Source organism: Athene noctua, chromosome 3, assembly GCF_965140245.1.
Source record: "Athene noctua chromosome 3, bAthNoc1.hap1.1, whole genome shotgun sequence".
Lineage (NCBI taxonomy): Eukaryota > Metazoa > Chordata > Aves > Strigiformes > Strigidae > Athene > Athene noctua.
In genome coordinates this window covers 40,742,584-40,755,610 of record NC_134039.1, presented here as the reverse complement: position 1 = coordinate 40,755,610, position 13,027 = coordinate 40,742,584, and the positions used below count along the sequence as shown (strand labels likewise).

General features: G+C 34.7%; 1 protein-coding gene across 1 annotated transcript in view; it reads left to right on the top strand.

Moving 5' to 3' along the window:
* Positions 1-13,027, top strand: part of LRRIQ1 (leucine rich repeats and IQ motif containing 1) — a 117,098-nt gene that overhangs the window by 62,363 nt on the left and 41,708 nt on the right. Inside the window, exons 18-22 of the mRNA XM_074901483.1 lie at positions 12-101; positions 811-932; positions 1,528-1,620; positions 1,960-2,045; positions 11,250-11,351. Coding sequence (XP_074757584.1) covers positions 12-101; positions 811-932; positions 1,528-1,620; positions 1,960-2,045; positions 11,250-11,351 — 493 coding nt within the window. The remainder of the gene's footprint in view (positions 1-11; positions 102-810; positions 933-1,527; positions 1,621-1,959; positions 2,046-11,249; positions 11,352-13,027) is intronic.

Below are 13,027 nucleotides of genomic sequence, written 5' to 3'. Positions count from 1 at the left end.
CATTCATGAAGGCTGCCTTAGAGAAGGAATGGCTAACTCTAGATTCCACCCGTTTCCCTTCAAAAACACTCCTGCTCTCAAACCAGCTGCACTGGCCAAGGGTAACATGTCACAGAAACTTCTTATTCTTCAGTCTTTATTCCTTCCTTAAGGATATGCTATTCTGGGGTGATTAATAAGACAATCTATTGACTTGGAAAACACAATTACTTTTAGAAGTCTCAGACTTCCTCCTCATCTCCAGATGCAATTTTTCTTTTAGATTTTTCTTTCATTTGCTTAGTTTTTTCTTTATTTTGGATTTATTTCAACACTTCACAGTAGCAGAAAAAAAGATGATGTGCCTCATCTGTACATTTGGCAATGGATTAAAAATTACTAGCTGACACACTAAAAATACTAAGATCTGCATTATATGACAACAGCTGAATGTTTTCAGAACCGCTAAAGGTCATTGAACTGAAATATCTGCTAGTTATTTAATAAACTTTGAAGTTTTAGCTTTTTGTTTTGTTAGGGTTTACTCTTCTTGTTACAAGTGTAGTATTACTAATGCTTTGTTTCCTACAATTAAAAGAAAGGAGTCATACATGTATAATTCATTATATTTTGGGACATTATGTATAACTAAACTCACCTTTTTGCCCTGTTTAGTTAGTTGAAGGTAAGGTCTGTTATGGGCATATGACCATTAAGAATCCTTTCTGTTATAATAGTAGACTCTGAAAACCCTGGTGCAGGTTTACCTGCACATTTTAAACTCAAACTTGCAGGAATCATCAACTGCATTTTTTCCTTTTTCTTACTTAGTATTCTAGGCCTTCAAATTCCAGTGAACATTCAAATAGTTTCCCATTGTCACCACAAGAAGTTTGGCAGTGTGTTAACAGACCACATTCATACTCAGCAGAAAATATCCGCTTTCACAGAAGGTAAGTTAATATAATTTTTCATTATATTTCATTCATTTGGATTTGACAAAAATCAAAAGGAGGAGAACTTAAGGCTGTATTCTGATGCTTTTTCTACTTTTGCTTAATATGATATTATTGGAATTAAAATGTATTTACTTGTTAATATTAAATTCGGTTGTCATTTTTCATTGACTACCAGAATTAAGAATATAAAGATATATGTGTGTATTTTTATGTATCTAGCTTTGACTATAAATCATAAAACATGTTTTTTCACATATATCATGATATAGATGTTGAAACAGAGATTTGTAAGACTAGATAAAGATTAAAAGGGATTTCTTACACAGCTGCATTCTTTTGGAGAGAAAGGATTGAAATATGCTTCAAGTAATTGAAATGTAAACATTTCAAATTGATGGCAGACTTTTATTACTCGCCAAGATAAAGCCTTCCTGGAGTATTAAAATAGATTTTTTGTATTATGTCCAAGCTTTAAAAGTGCCTCCAAAGGGACAAACAACTTTCAGAATGACAAAAGCTGCAAAATAGTCACCCAGAACCCTTCCTTATTTACCTGCCTTTCCCTGATACTCTTATACTTTGTTTTCAGGTCAGGGAAGGGAAGAAGTCAGCTTCCTGACTGGAAGGAAAAAAAGAAATTTTCATTCATGTCTGAAAGAGAAGAGAAAATTTCGGAAGAATGGTATGTGAAGCTATTTTGTTTACATAGTGACTTGCAAGAATGGACACAGTATAGTTGGCTGTTGTTGCTTTTCATAAGTTCAACCTTTCTAGAATCTCTGTTTTTTACCAAAGTAAAAAATATTATAATTACTTTTACAGTTGTCTGGAAGACCAGCTTAAGGAGTTTCAATAATATAAAGATAAGCATAGCAGCTATCTGAGTAATCAGAAAGTTTCATGCCATGCATAAGAAGTACTATACACTTGTATTCTTTTTGAAAAGTGCATTATACAATATTATGCAGCTGCTGTAACATAATATATGTGAAACGTTTAGTAAGTTTTTCTCTTCCCCTAGGGGTTTTAAGGATAATTCTACTGCACAGCTAATGCTGAAGAGGGCCCATAAAATGAAGCCTAAAAAATACAGTAATACAAGTTTAGGTAAGTCAACAGTTTAAAAATGGTTATATTGATGTAATTTTTCTTTTCTTAAATGTAAAATAGCATCTCTCTTTTAAAAAGTTTGCTTTCACTACATTAAACATGAATTTGAATAAAGATGGATTGTGATTCAGTAAAAAACACTCAGTTTAAATCAGTTTATTCCAGTCATAAATATTCAAAATTTAAAGAACTTTAATTTTAAAGGATTTTGAAGTTGAATATTTGACAGCTACGCTAAATACAAATTTTGTTTCTTTTTGTTCAGGTATCTCTTTTTCTAGATGCGGAATTTATATTTCTGCATTTTGTGATTCTTGTATCTTCCTCTTGGGGGAATCTCAGGTTAAAATTATTGGTTTGTGCAAGAACTACTTAAGAAAATGACTGATACAAATGACGTTAAATTATATTTTTAATATTAAATATTCACTGTGGAAATAGATCACTCTCAACTTCTCTGTAATTGTCTTCTGGTTCTTCTCTAATACTTATGTCAATGAACTTTTCTTAGAATCATTAACTGTTATGCTAACCAAATGTTAATGGAATATGTTAATAAAATATTAATAAAATACTGATAGTATAAGAAAAATTTTAATAAGAGCCTGGTTGACAATAGGACCTAACTTTAAATGATCTTTGGAAAGTGTACCTTTATTTTTATTTTTTTTTCTTAATTCTATTACAATGTAAAAATAATTTTCTTATTTTATATAACTTTGGAAATCTCTTCTGTATGAACCATTGAAAATATTGAAAGATACTTTGCTCTTGGAAAAGAAATTATTCAGCCTACAGATAAAGATAAGAAAGTGTTTCTGTATAATTTTTTTTACTTTGAATATCATGCTTAAAACTAAAGACGACAAAAAAAATCTGTAGTTTAAAAAAAAGGGGGTGGGGGGGAAAAAGAGATGTAATCAGCAAACCGTGCTTTATTGTTATGGAAAAGAGAAAAAATAGATAAGAGGTTAAAGTTATATTTAAATGTTGATAGCCTCCCATGATGACCTACCATGTTACCTAAAAAAAAAAAAAAAGGTAAATATCTGGTGTGCAGCTGAGTTTTTTACATATGTTCCATTTGGTGGCCTCTATCATTTTGTGATGAACAGAGCTTCTAAGGTCATATCATCTTTTCTCCATATGCTTTCTGGTTTATGTTTGTAGTAATTAATCCAGTCGTAAATGTCTAATTGAGCATATCAGATTTGCTATCCTATTTTTGTTGTAGTTCTAATGGATTTTTTGGATATGTTTATATTAACTTTGTTCAGATTATTCAGTATGGTATATGTGTGTTGAGCTTTTTAATGTATCACTTGGAATATTCTCAAAGTATATTACTAGTTTTAAAAAATTTAACAAAACTTTTGCGCAATGTTTTTATATGTTCAAATTTTCTCTTCTTGACACTACCTCATATAGAGATGTTCTGTATTTGATTATTACATCAAGCACAAAAATAACCTGTATATATAATTTTCCTGTATAGAGTTCTCTGACAGTCATTAAAATCACAGGCTTTTTTTTTCAGATAAACAGAAAGTGTAATTTCCAGAACCAAGAAATATGACTGAAAATATTGCACAATCAGTCCCTTTCCAGTACAAAGATTATGAAGTCAACTATTCTTTCTCATACAGCACACTGACAAAGTCAGTCCTTCCTTGGTCAGTAAGGACCTAATAGACATTATCAATTAAAACAAGTACTTTTATCTCAAACTGTTACTAAAACTCAGCTGTTGCTCTAAAAAATTGCCCTGATGGAGTACTCACCATGTGAGAAGAATCTCCACATATATAATTACAATTTACGTCAGCTACCTCCTATGAAGTGGGGAGAGCAAGTTGGGGTCTTGTTGAGGGTCTAGTTGAACAGAGGGACTTTACAGCATTTAAGTTATATCTATACCTTATCCCGAGGCTAGCCAGCTCCAGATCAGGAAACTGTAACCAGATCCATTAGGTTGCCAGTATCTTTCTTGAATCTCTATGCGGTACAGTTCATGCTAGAATACTTAGAGCAATTCCAGTATAACTAGAGAGAGAGAGAGAGAGTTTACAATCTTAGGTTATTGCTGTGAGTTTAACCCTGCTGAAGCAGGAATTCCATAAGACTTTATTCTTTCTGATATTTTAAAGCAGAATGAAATTCATCTGAATAAGTAGACATCAACATTGTCTTTTAATGTTTCCATAGAAATTAGCTTCCTATCACTTTCATCTCTTCTGAAATGAGTTTCTTCCATCTTGTACTTACTGAAGCTGCATATGAAATGTTGTAAGATCTATTTTTAGTATTATTATTTCTGTTCTTTCTTTTGAATTTCTGGGTCCTCAGTTCTATAATTGCAACTGTTTCCTTTTTAGCTTTCTGATTTAAAATACTAACTACAGTAAAATAATTTATTGTGATAAAGATTCCTACCCATGAGAAAACAAGTAACTAGCATCCACTTAAAAGTGTGAAATATAAGGTGTAAAAAAGCAATTTTCCATGTTATACCCATTTACTACTACACATCTGACTTAAGAGTAAAACCTTTAGATCTGACAAAAAGCAAAGCAACAGCAGCATCTAAAGGTCCTAGATACAAATTAATTATAACATATTAACAAATAAATGGATAGGTTTTATGCTACGATTTCAGCATCATCCCAAACATCTTTTATGTGCTATGGATCATTCCATGGCAATGATCTTAGCTGCAAGTAATGGTAAGGTACTGATGAATTTTGTAGGAACAAATACCCTGTCAGAGTATTCTGTCTGCTTCTATATGCTGTCAAAATCCTTTGCCTTAGGCCTGAGATTCACAAACACAAAGTATTAAATCAGCTTCAATTCAGAGAGTTTTGCAATTGCACTTTAATATAGTCAAGACGTCTGCTGGATTGGAACTTGGATTGGACAGTATTGAACATCTTCGATTCTTAACGTGCTCAGCTGTGGGAATTTATTCCTTTTCATTTTCCATCTAAAGCATTTGTCTTCTCCTAGTGCAACAGTGATATGATGCATTTGGTTGATTATAGATGTTGACATCTGAGCTAGTCATCTGCATTCTTTTATGGAAAGAAATAGCTACCTTAAATGCTATTAATTGCCTCCTAAAACATGATTCAAAAACAGGCAGCTTGAATCTCACTGCCTAGACACAAAACCTAGAACTGGCTGAAGTACAAAGTTAAACTATAGATATCTAGAAGTAACTGAGAAGTATCTTACCTCATATATCTGGCCACATACCTTCTCAGTAGTGAAAAAAATATGGAAAATACTAGCAAGTGCACTGAATCCTGTGGTTTGTGTTACAAGGAAAAGCTTAAAGTAGCATAACCTTATAATAGGAGTGATTCAGGCAATGCTTATATTGCAGTAGACCAGCCCCACCAACTAATGGCCTTAAGGCCTGTTATGCCCTAATCCACTACAGTTATGTATGCTTGTTTATGTAGTTAAATAAAGTTGTGGCCTGTATTTTAACGATACCAAATGTAGACTGTGTCTGCTTCAACTATTTTTACTCTACAGTAAGATAATACAGAAAGTGTGGGCAGGAAACTAGAAATTTTGCAGCCAAATAAAACGGGCATAATGTCAGAAATATTCCCATTTATCATGGGTGAACAAAATTCTATAGAAATTCTAAATAACAATCTAAATACAGCAGTTGTTAATGCACCTCACACTGCTTAAAAATAAAGCATTGTGACTCATAACTATCCTAGTTTCCTAAAGATGTGTTGGCACAGCAGTACAGAATTTCTTGCTTAACTTTTAACTTCCTTTATTCTGTGGATTTTGTATTAGCCTCTGAAAGTTAACTTCTTTTTCTTTTGTCTGAAAGCCTTGTCTCGCTTTCAGCTTGTCTCTCCTAAAATTCCTGTTTAACCATTTCCTCTCCTCTCTTGTCAGTGACTGACAGCAGGAGATGGTAATTCTCTCCGTCACATAAGTAGGAAAAAAAAAAAAAAAGGTAAAAAACAGCTGAAGTGAGCCTTGACGTCTAGAACCAGAGCAAAATGATAAAGATATTTCATAGAGGTCAGCAAACATTTTTTAGTTCCAGTGTAGAATTTAAGACGGCAATGCAATACTAATTAAAAAAACCCCAACAAACAGAAAAACAAAAACCCCAACCCACACCCCTCAAAACCCACAGCCCATGAACAGATGATCTGACTATATAACATTGATTTATTGAATTAGCAACAGTTGGAATAAAAATCTGGGGGTACTATTATTCCTCATTACACTTTACATAAATGACCACTGATTTATATTTTCTTAGTAGCAGAAAGTAAGTTATTTTTGTTGTTGCATATTTGATGAAACAGTATCATCTGGGAACTCCAGACATGGATGAGTTGGAGTTCTAATTGCTGTTCAGTTATGGAACAAAATGCAGTCTTTCTTCCATAATTAATTTACAAATTGAATTATCTTATAGATAAGCATTTGTTACTATGTGCTACTTTCATTTATCAACTCTTTAATGTTGGTACAAATATGTTTATGTTTTTCTAATTACAGATATTGCACAAAAAAAAAGAGTGAAAAAAATTTAATTTTTTCAATTTTGTATATTATCAAGAAGTTGTTTAGCAAATGTGGTGCTAGATCAAGCAGTAACTATTCCTCCCATATTGTTTCTATAACTTTTCTGTGTTCATCCAACTTATCTCCTATATTTGGAGTCAGCCAAGAAATGTGCATTAAATTACCTCCTTGGTTCCTAGATTGCCAGCACAGATCATCGTCTAATAAGCCACATTTAAATGAGTATGCCGTAATCCAGGAAGGTATTTGTATGATTTTGAACTATTGGACTCTTTCACAGTTCTCTGTGTGAAATCTAAAACATTTGATTGCTTGTCATCAAAGCATAGATGCAGTTCATTTCCCTCGCTCACTCAGAGACTGAAAAGCGCTAGTATTATGAAGTAATCTATGTAATATTGCCTACATTTGGGACTAGATAAAGAAAAGGACTCTTTTTTAATAACAAAAGAGCTGTAGGCAATGGTTGAGGTGATCCAGGTAGGTACAAATTCAAGTAGTCTGGCACTGTGTTAAATCCCTGTAGATTATTTAAGTTATTTTGCAAAGACTCAAAGATAAATCTTCTGATAGAAATCTCTTAGAAGAACAATTTCTACCATTTCCCTCTCTTCCCAGTTCATGGAGCTTCTTTACTGCTGCTATCCTTGTGCGCAAATAAATGAAAAAATCTATTTTGGCACTGATAACTTCATGTGACTTCATCCAGAATTCCTTGGTGTAGTTTAAATTTGGACTGGTTGGAGTTTTCATAGAATTGGGTGGGAGGCTGAATTAAGGAAATATTACATTTTTAAAACATTTTGGAACAATTTTAATAGACCCACATGGGAAAAAAGTGTGTTATATCAGGAATTATTTTTAGTTAATCAAAAATAGATTGGGAATAATCAATTGCATTTTGTCTTAAGAGGTTGTAATCAAATTTGTCACTTTGTCTTTGGTCTTCTATTGAAGAAAAAACCTGGGTTTTTAACTAGCATAAAGCTAAAATTTAGAAGTCTTTGTATCAACACCGAATGCTGGATGTTGAAAAAATTGCAAGTATAAAAATATTTATTCTGTATATTTTTATCTATGTGTAGTACTCATATGGCAATGTGTCTTACAACTATAGAAACCACAATAATAATTCATGTGTACTTAAAATATTTTTTATAACTTCTATTACATAAAATTTCAGACAGAACTTCTAAAATATAATGAATTACTATTTCTGGATATTTTTATCACAAATCTTACTGTGACCTACTGCCGCAAACATTAGCTACCCTGAAGAAAACTAGGCTGCTACGAATTTATTTTTGAGTTGGGAGGGATACCAAAATAGGCCTACTTTATCCTATGAAAAGTGAAAATATCTATGAACCTGGTAATCCAGTTTGTGAACAAAATGATCCCGCTTTCAGAATCATTCTAATGTTCTGCCTTTAAAACTAATGTAGCTAATCATTATTTATTGTGCTTCTTCTGTCATTTCATTGAAATTACTTTAAATCTAAGGCCAACTGGAGGAGTTTCAATAAGGCCAAATGCCGGGGGCTGCCTTTGGGCCACAACAACCCCCAGCAGCGCTACAGGCTTGGGGAGGAGTGGCTGGAGAGCTGCCAGTCAGAGAGGGACCTGGGGGTGCTGATTGGCAGCCGGCTGAACAGGAGCCAGCAGTGTGCCCAGGTGGCCAAGAAGGCCAATGGCATCCTGGCTTGTGTCAGCAATAGCGTGGCCAGCAGGGACAGGGAAGGGATCTGACCCCTGTACTCGGCACTGGTGAGGCCGCACCTCGATTCCTGTGTTCAGTTTTGGGCCCCTCACTACAAAAAGGACATTGAATGACTCGAGCGTGTCCAGAGAAGGGCAACGGAGCTGGTGCAGGGTCTGGAGCACAGGTCGTACAGGGGGCAGCTGAGGGAACTGGGGGTGTTTAGTCTGGAGAAGAGGAGGCTGAGCGGAGACCTCATCACCCTCTACAGCTACCTGAAAGGAGGTTGCAGAGAGCTGGGGATGAGTCTCTTTAACCAAGTATCAAGCGATAGGACAAGAGGGAATGACCTCAAATTGCACCATGGAAGGTTTAGACTGGATATTAGGAAGCATTTCTTTACAGAATGGGTTGTTAGGCGTTGGAATGGGCTGCCCAGGGAGGTGGTGGAGTCCCCATCCCTGGAGGTGTTTAAGAATCGGGTTGACTTTAGCGCTGAGGGATGTGGTGTAGTTGAGAACTGTTAATGTTGGGTTGGTGGTTGAACTGGATGATCTTCAAGGTCTTTTCCAACCTAGAGAGTTCTGTGATTTTGTGAAATCTGACATCTTCTGGGTTAATCTGGAAGCTATAATTATCATACAACACAATGAGAAAGGTTCTTCTAGACAATTGTGGAGGTTTGAACTCAGCCGGCAGCCAGACACCACATGGCTGGCCATTCACATCCCACTCCCCCCTCTGGTAAGACAGGGGAGGGACAAAAGAAGAGAATTTGTGGGTTGAATAAAAAGAAAGAATTTACTAAATATAGCAAGAGAACAAGAGTAACAGTAGTGAGTTCAAAAGAAAATGCGTAAAAGACAGCAGTGCTTGCCAAACTCAGCGACCGCCCCCCACAGCAACAATACTGTCCAATGTCCAACAAGCAGACAGCATGTGGTGAGAGAGTGAGCCTGAGAGCGAGCCCCACCTCACCTGGGCATGAATCACATGGTATGAAATACTCCAATGAAAATTAACTCCATCCTGGTCAAAACCGGGACAACAATTTGAGATAACAAAGTGTAAGGTATCGCTAATTCTAACTTGGGAAGAAGACATGGCCTAAATTACTTCTATCTGTATTTTCCAATTTCTTCATTAGCCAAGTCTGCTGCTTTGTAAGAGATTAGCACCATTAAGAACATTGTCAGCCAAATGCTTCTGCAGTATGGGCTGACCAAGAATACCATAGCATTTTGATGTGTTTTGTCAATGCATTATCTCTTAAAGTATCCACATCTCATTAGAGATCTTCTCTGGACTTATAAGGCAAAAATTCAGTATGTCTGCATCATGTTGCTTGTGTCAAGAGAGCATTCTCTGGAAAAAAGTGGAGCTCTTAGGATCCCTTTACGTTCCATTAGTTTGTAACAGGAGCATCTACTGCAAATATAGAGGTCTAGTCAAAACCAACTTTATAAATTGCTGTTAAACTTCAAAAGAAATTGCCCACTCACTTAACAGGGCATTCTGATCCTTTATTTCCATAAATAAGGAAATCAAAATTAAAAAAACTACTTCGCTGAAGTATTGTAGATGCTCTTGTAAAATCTCTCAGTGCCAACAAGGCCATCTAACAAGCTCAAAATGAAGCCTCAGATGTAAATAGTGATGTAAATTTATTCTGTCTGAATGCTTTTTGAGTCTTTCCATCTGTTTTCCTGCTCTATCTGTTCTGGCAGTGTCTCACATATTCATTTTTGCCACACTTCCATTCATTGTGAAAATTTAGATCCTTTCTTCACCATATCTACTTTCTTGCTAAGTTCGTTTGCTGTTTTCCCTCTTTATTGTTACTAATTTCTACATTTTTCTGATAGTTTGTAGTCACCTTTGTAGACAAATCTCTTCTGCCTCATTGTTTCTCAGATATTCCTGAGCATGTATTTGTTTGCTTGTGCTATTGTCTTCTTTTAACCATGTGAACCATATTTCTTTGATTTTTCCTTTGGCTTTCTGTTACTTATCATGCTCAATGTCATACCTACTATATTCTTTTGCTTGTCATTATATTATCTGCTTTTGTTTCTACATTCTTCTAAGTCCCTTTTTTTTTTTTTTTTTTTTAACAACTGGCTGGTTTATTCTGCATTGTGCATAGAATTCTAACTCACAGTTTCTCTTAAACTCCTACTTTCCTCCTATGTCAAGCAAACAGTTCTTCCTTCACATAAGAAATCAGGCATGAAAATCACCTTTCCTGACTTGTGTGGTTTTGCGTTAGTTTAGCTTTTGTTAATTAAACTTTATATTTTTGTCCAGTCTTAGAACATGTGTTGTCTAGATTATATATAATTCTGTGCTCATCTTTGCTTCCTTGCAAAGTTTTCAAAATAATTTTTGGAACTAATTAAAATTTCACACTGTGGCATGTAGAGGACTCTATAGACTTTGGAGTTTTTTATTTCAATGAAGATGGGACATGGAAGAAAGTTAGCTTATTGTCTGCATGTTTAGCCTTAAGTAATAAATTGCCTTCTGTTAAAATTAGGTGTAAATGACTTGATTTAGACTGTTGAATAATTCTGAACCTAAACTTTTAGAAACAGTGCTTGGCATATATTCTGTTAATATTTCTATTTTAATTTCAAGCTCTAAACCCATATTTTTTAATATTTTCTGCAAATACATGCTTTAGAATTTATTTTTAATTTGGAGATGAGGTAGCTAAAAGTTCAACATTGTTAAAGTCCTGCAAAATAGTGACTTTGATTCTCAATTGCACATATATTTGTGTTGCTTTATGTTAGAGAGTGTAATGCTTTGTGAATATAAAACCTACTTTTAAAAGTATTTTCATTTATTAAGTGGCTAAAAGGTGAAAAACTGCTTCAAGGAATGAATGAGCCAGGTCTGACCTTTGATTTTAACTTGTTCTTGTCATCTAGACCCAGCTGTGCGCCTGGCGTTGTTCAAAAACCATGAAAATAAACATCTCCATGTGAAACCACCGAGGAAGACACAGCCTATAAATGCTGATTACTTTGAAGGTATGAACAAGTATTTCACTTTCTCTCTATGCATATAAGCATATATATCTTGTAATGTCTTTTAAGGAAGCCTGCTTGAAATGTAAAACAATATGCACAAATAGAAGGCAGCAGGAGTTTAAGGTCCTTATCTGTTCCTGGGTATCTCAAGTTACAGCAGTGAAACATTTCCATTTCAATTCATTGGTGAGGGTAGGGGGTGCTCCCAGAGATTAATTCATAATGAACTGGTGCCTATTATTTATTTATTATTATTATTAAATCTCCATCATAAAAATAGTCATCATAAAAAAAATTAAAACGTGTCACTGAGGTATAAAATACAAAACAGTAGAATACAATTTTGTGAATGGTATGTCACTTCAAATTCTTTATTTCATTGTCACCTTGTCTCAAGCTAGCCATTAATTCCTGACAGTTGTTAACATGTTTTTAGGAAGCTACTTTCATAAATATTCCCTAAAACCCCACCACTTGATAGAAAACAAGAAAATCTTGAGCACATAAATATAAAACTGGCTTTCCAAAAACATTTAAATGCTGACATAGCTCTTTTACTGTTGAAATTCATGTTAAAACTCCCCTTGGTTTCAGCACAATTAGAATAAGGCCAAGTCTATTTAAAATACCTTGTTGTAAAAAGGGTTGAGCATTTACAGAAGCATTGTTTTCAGACTGTTTTGATTCCTTTTGCAACTCAATAATGCATTCATGAAATTGTCACCTCTGTCTTTTTATCTTTTTCAAAGACATATCCATATGCTATCTGATTTATTCCCAATCCCACAAAGTAAAATTAAAAATAATAATACTACATTAACAGTCTCCAAATGAGGATAGAAATTAGAACCTGAGACAGGTGTGCAATCAATCTGAGTATTCCTGAACTACAATTCAGTTAACCTAGCTATATGAAAGTCCAGGTTTACCTCACATTCATGACCCCATGCTCAAATTTGATTGGAAACAATTGGAAACAATTCTTGGTGATTTCTGAAGAGGAAAATGGTTGCACTATTATTTGCCTTGGATCCAAGCATGAATTTACCTAGAATATAGACTCTGTGTATACTGTGCCTGACTCAGTATTCGCAGTGTCTTGTATCTGTTTCCGTGGCATATGTTTATATGCCAGAATGCATTATATGCTGAAAAAATAGGACACTCAGACTGCCTGCAAAACACTGGATGCCCAAAGCCTACATGCACTAGTGTGAATGTTCAAAACCATGTGAAAGAGATAATCTTGATCCCAGGCTCAGTACCCTGAAGTTAGTTTAGTTTAGCTTAGCTTTCCTGACACCAGTTTATCTGCTCCTCCTGACTGGTGACATTTCCTTCATTTTGGAAAGCAAACCTATGCATTCTAAATATTGCTGAAATGACTTTTTGAATACATGGAGAGAAGGCAGTGTAACAGGTTAGTTTTCAAAAGGCAAGCACTGTAATGGCACTCCTGTTTATCTTTCATATCAAGCACCATTGTACTCCTTTGGCTAGCTAATAAACTGAGATTTTTTTTCAGCAATCTTTTGCTGGGTGCTTACATGCAATCTGCTGAGCCTTCAAGACAAGCAATACTCTTCTGCTTGAACAGAATATAAAATTGTCCTTCTACCTGAGGCATGGGTACTTCAGATGATACAGCCAGAAAGCACTAGTTTGTGAATTAGAAC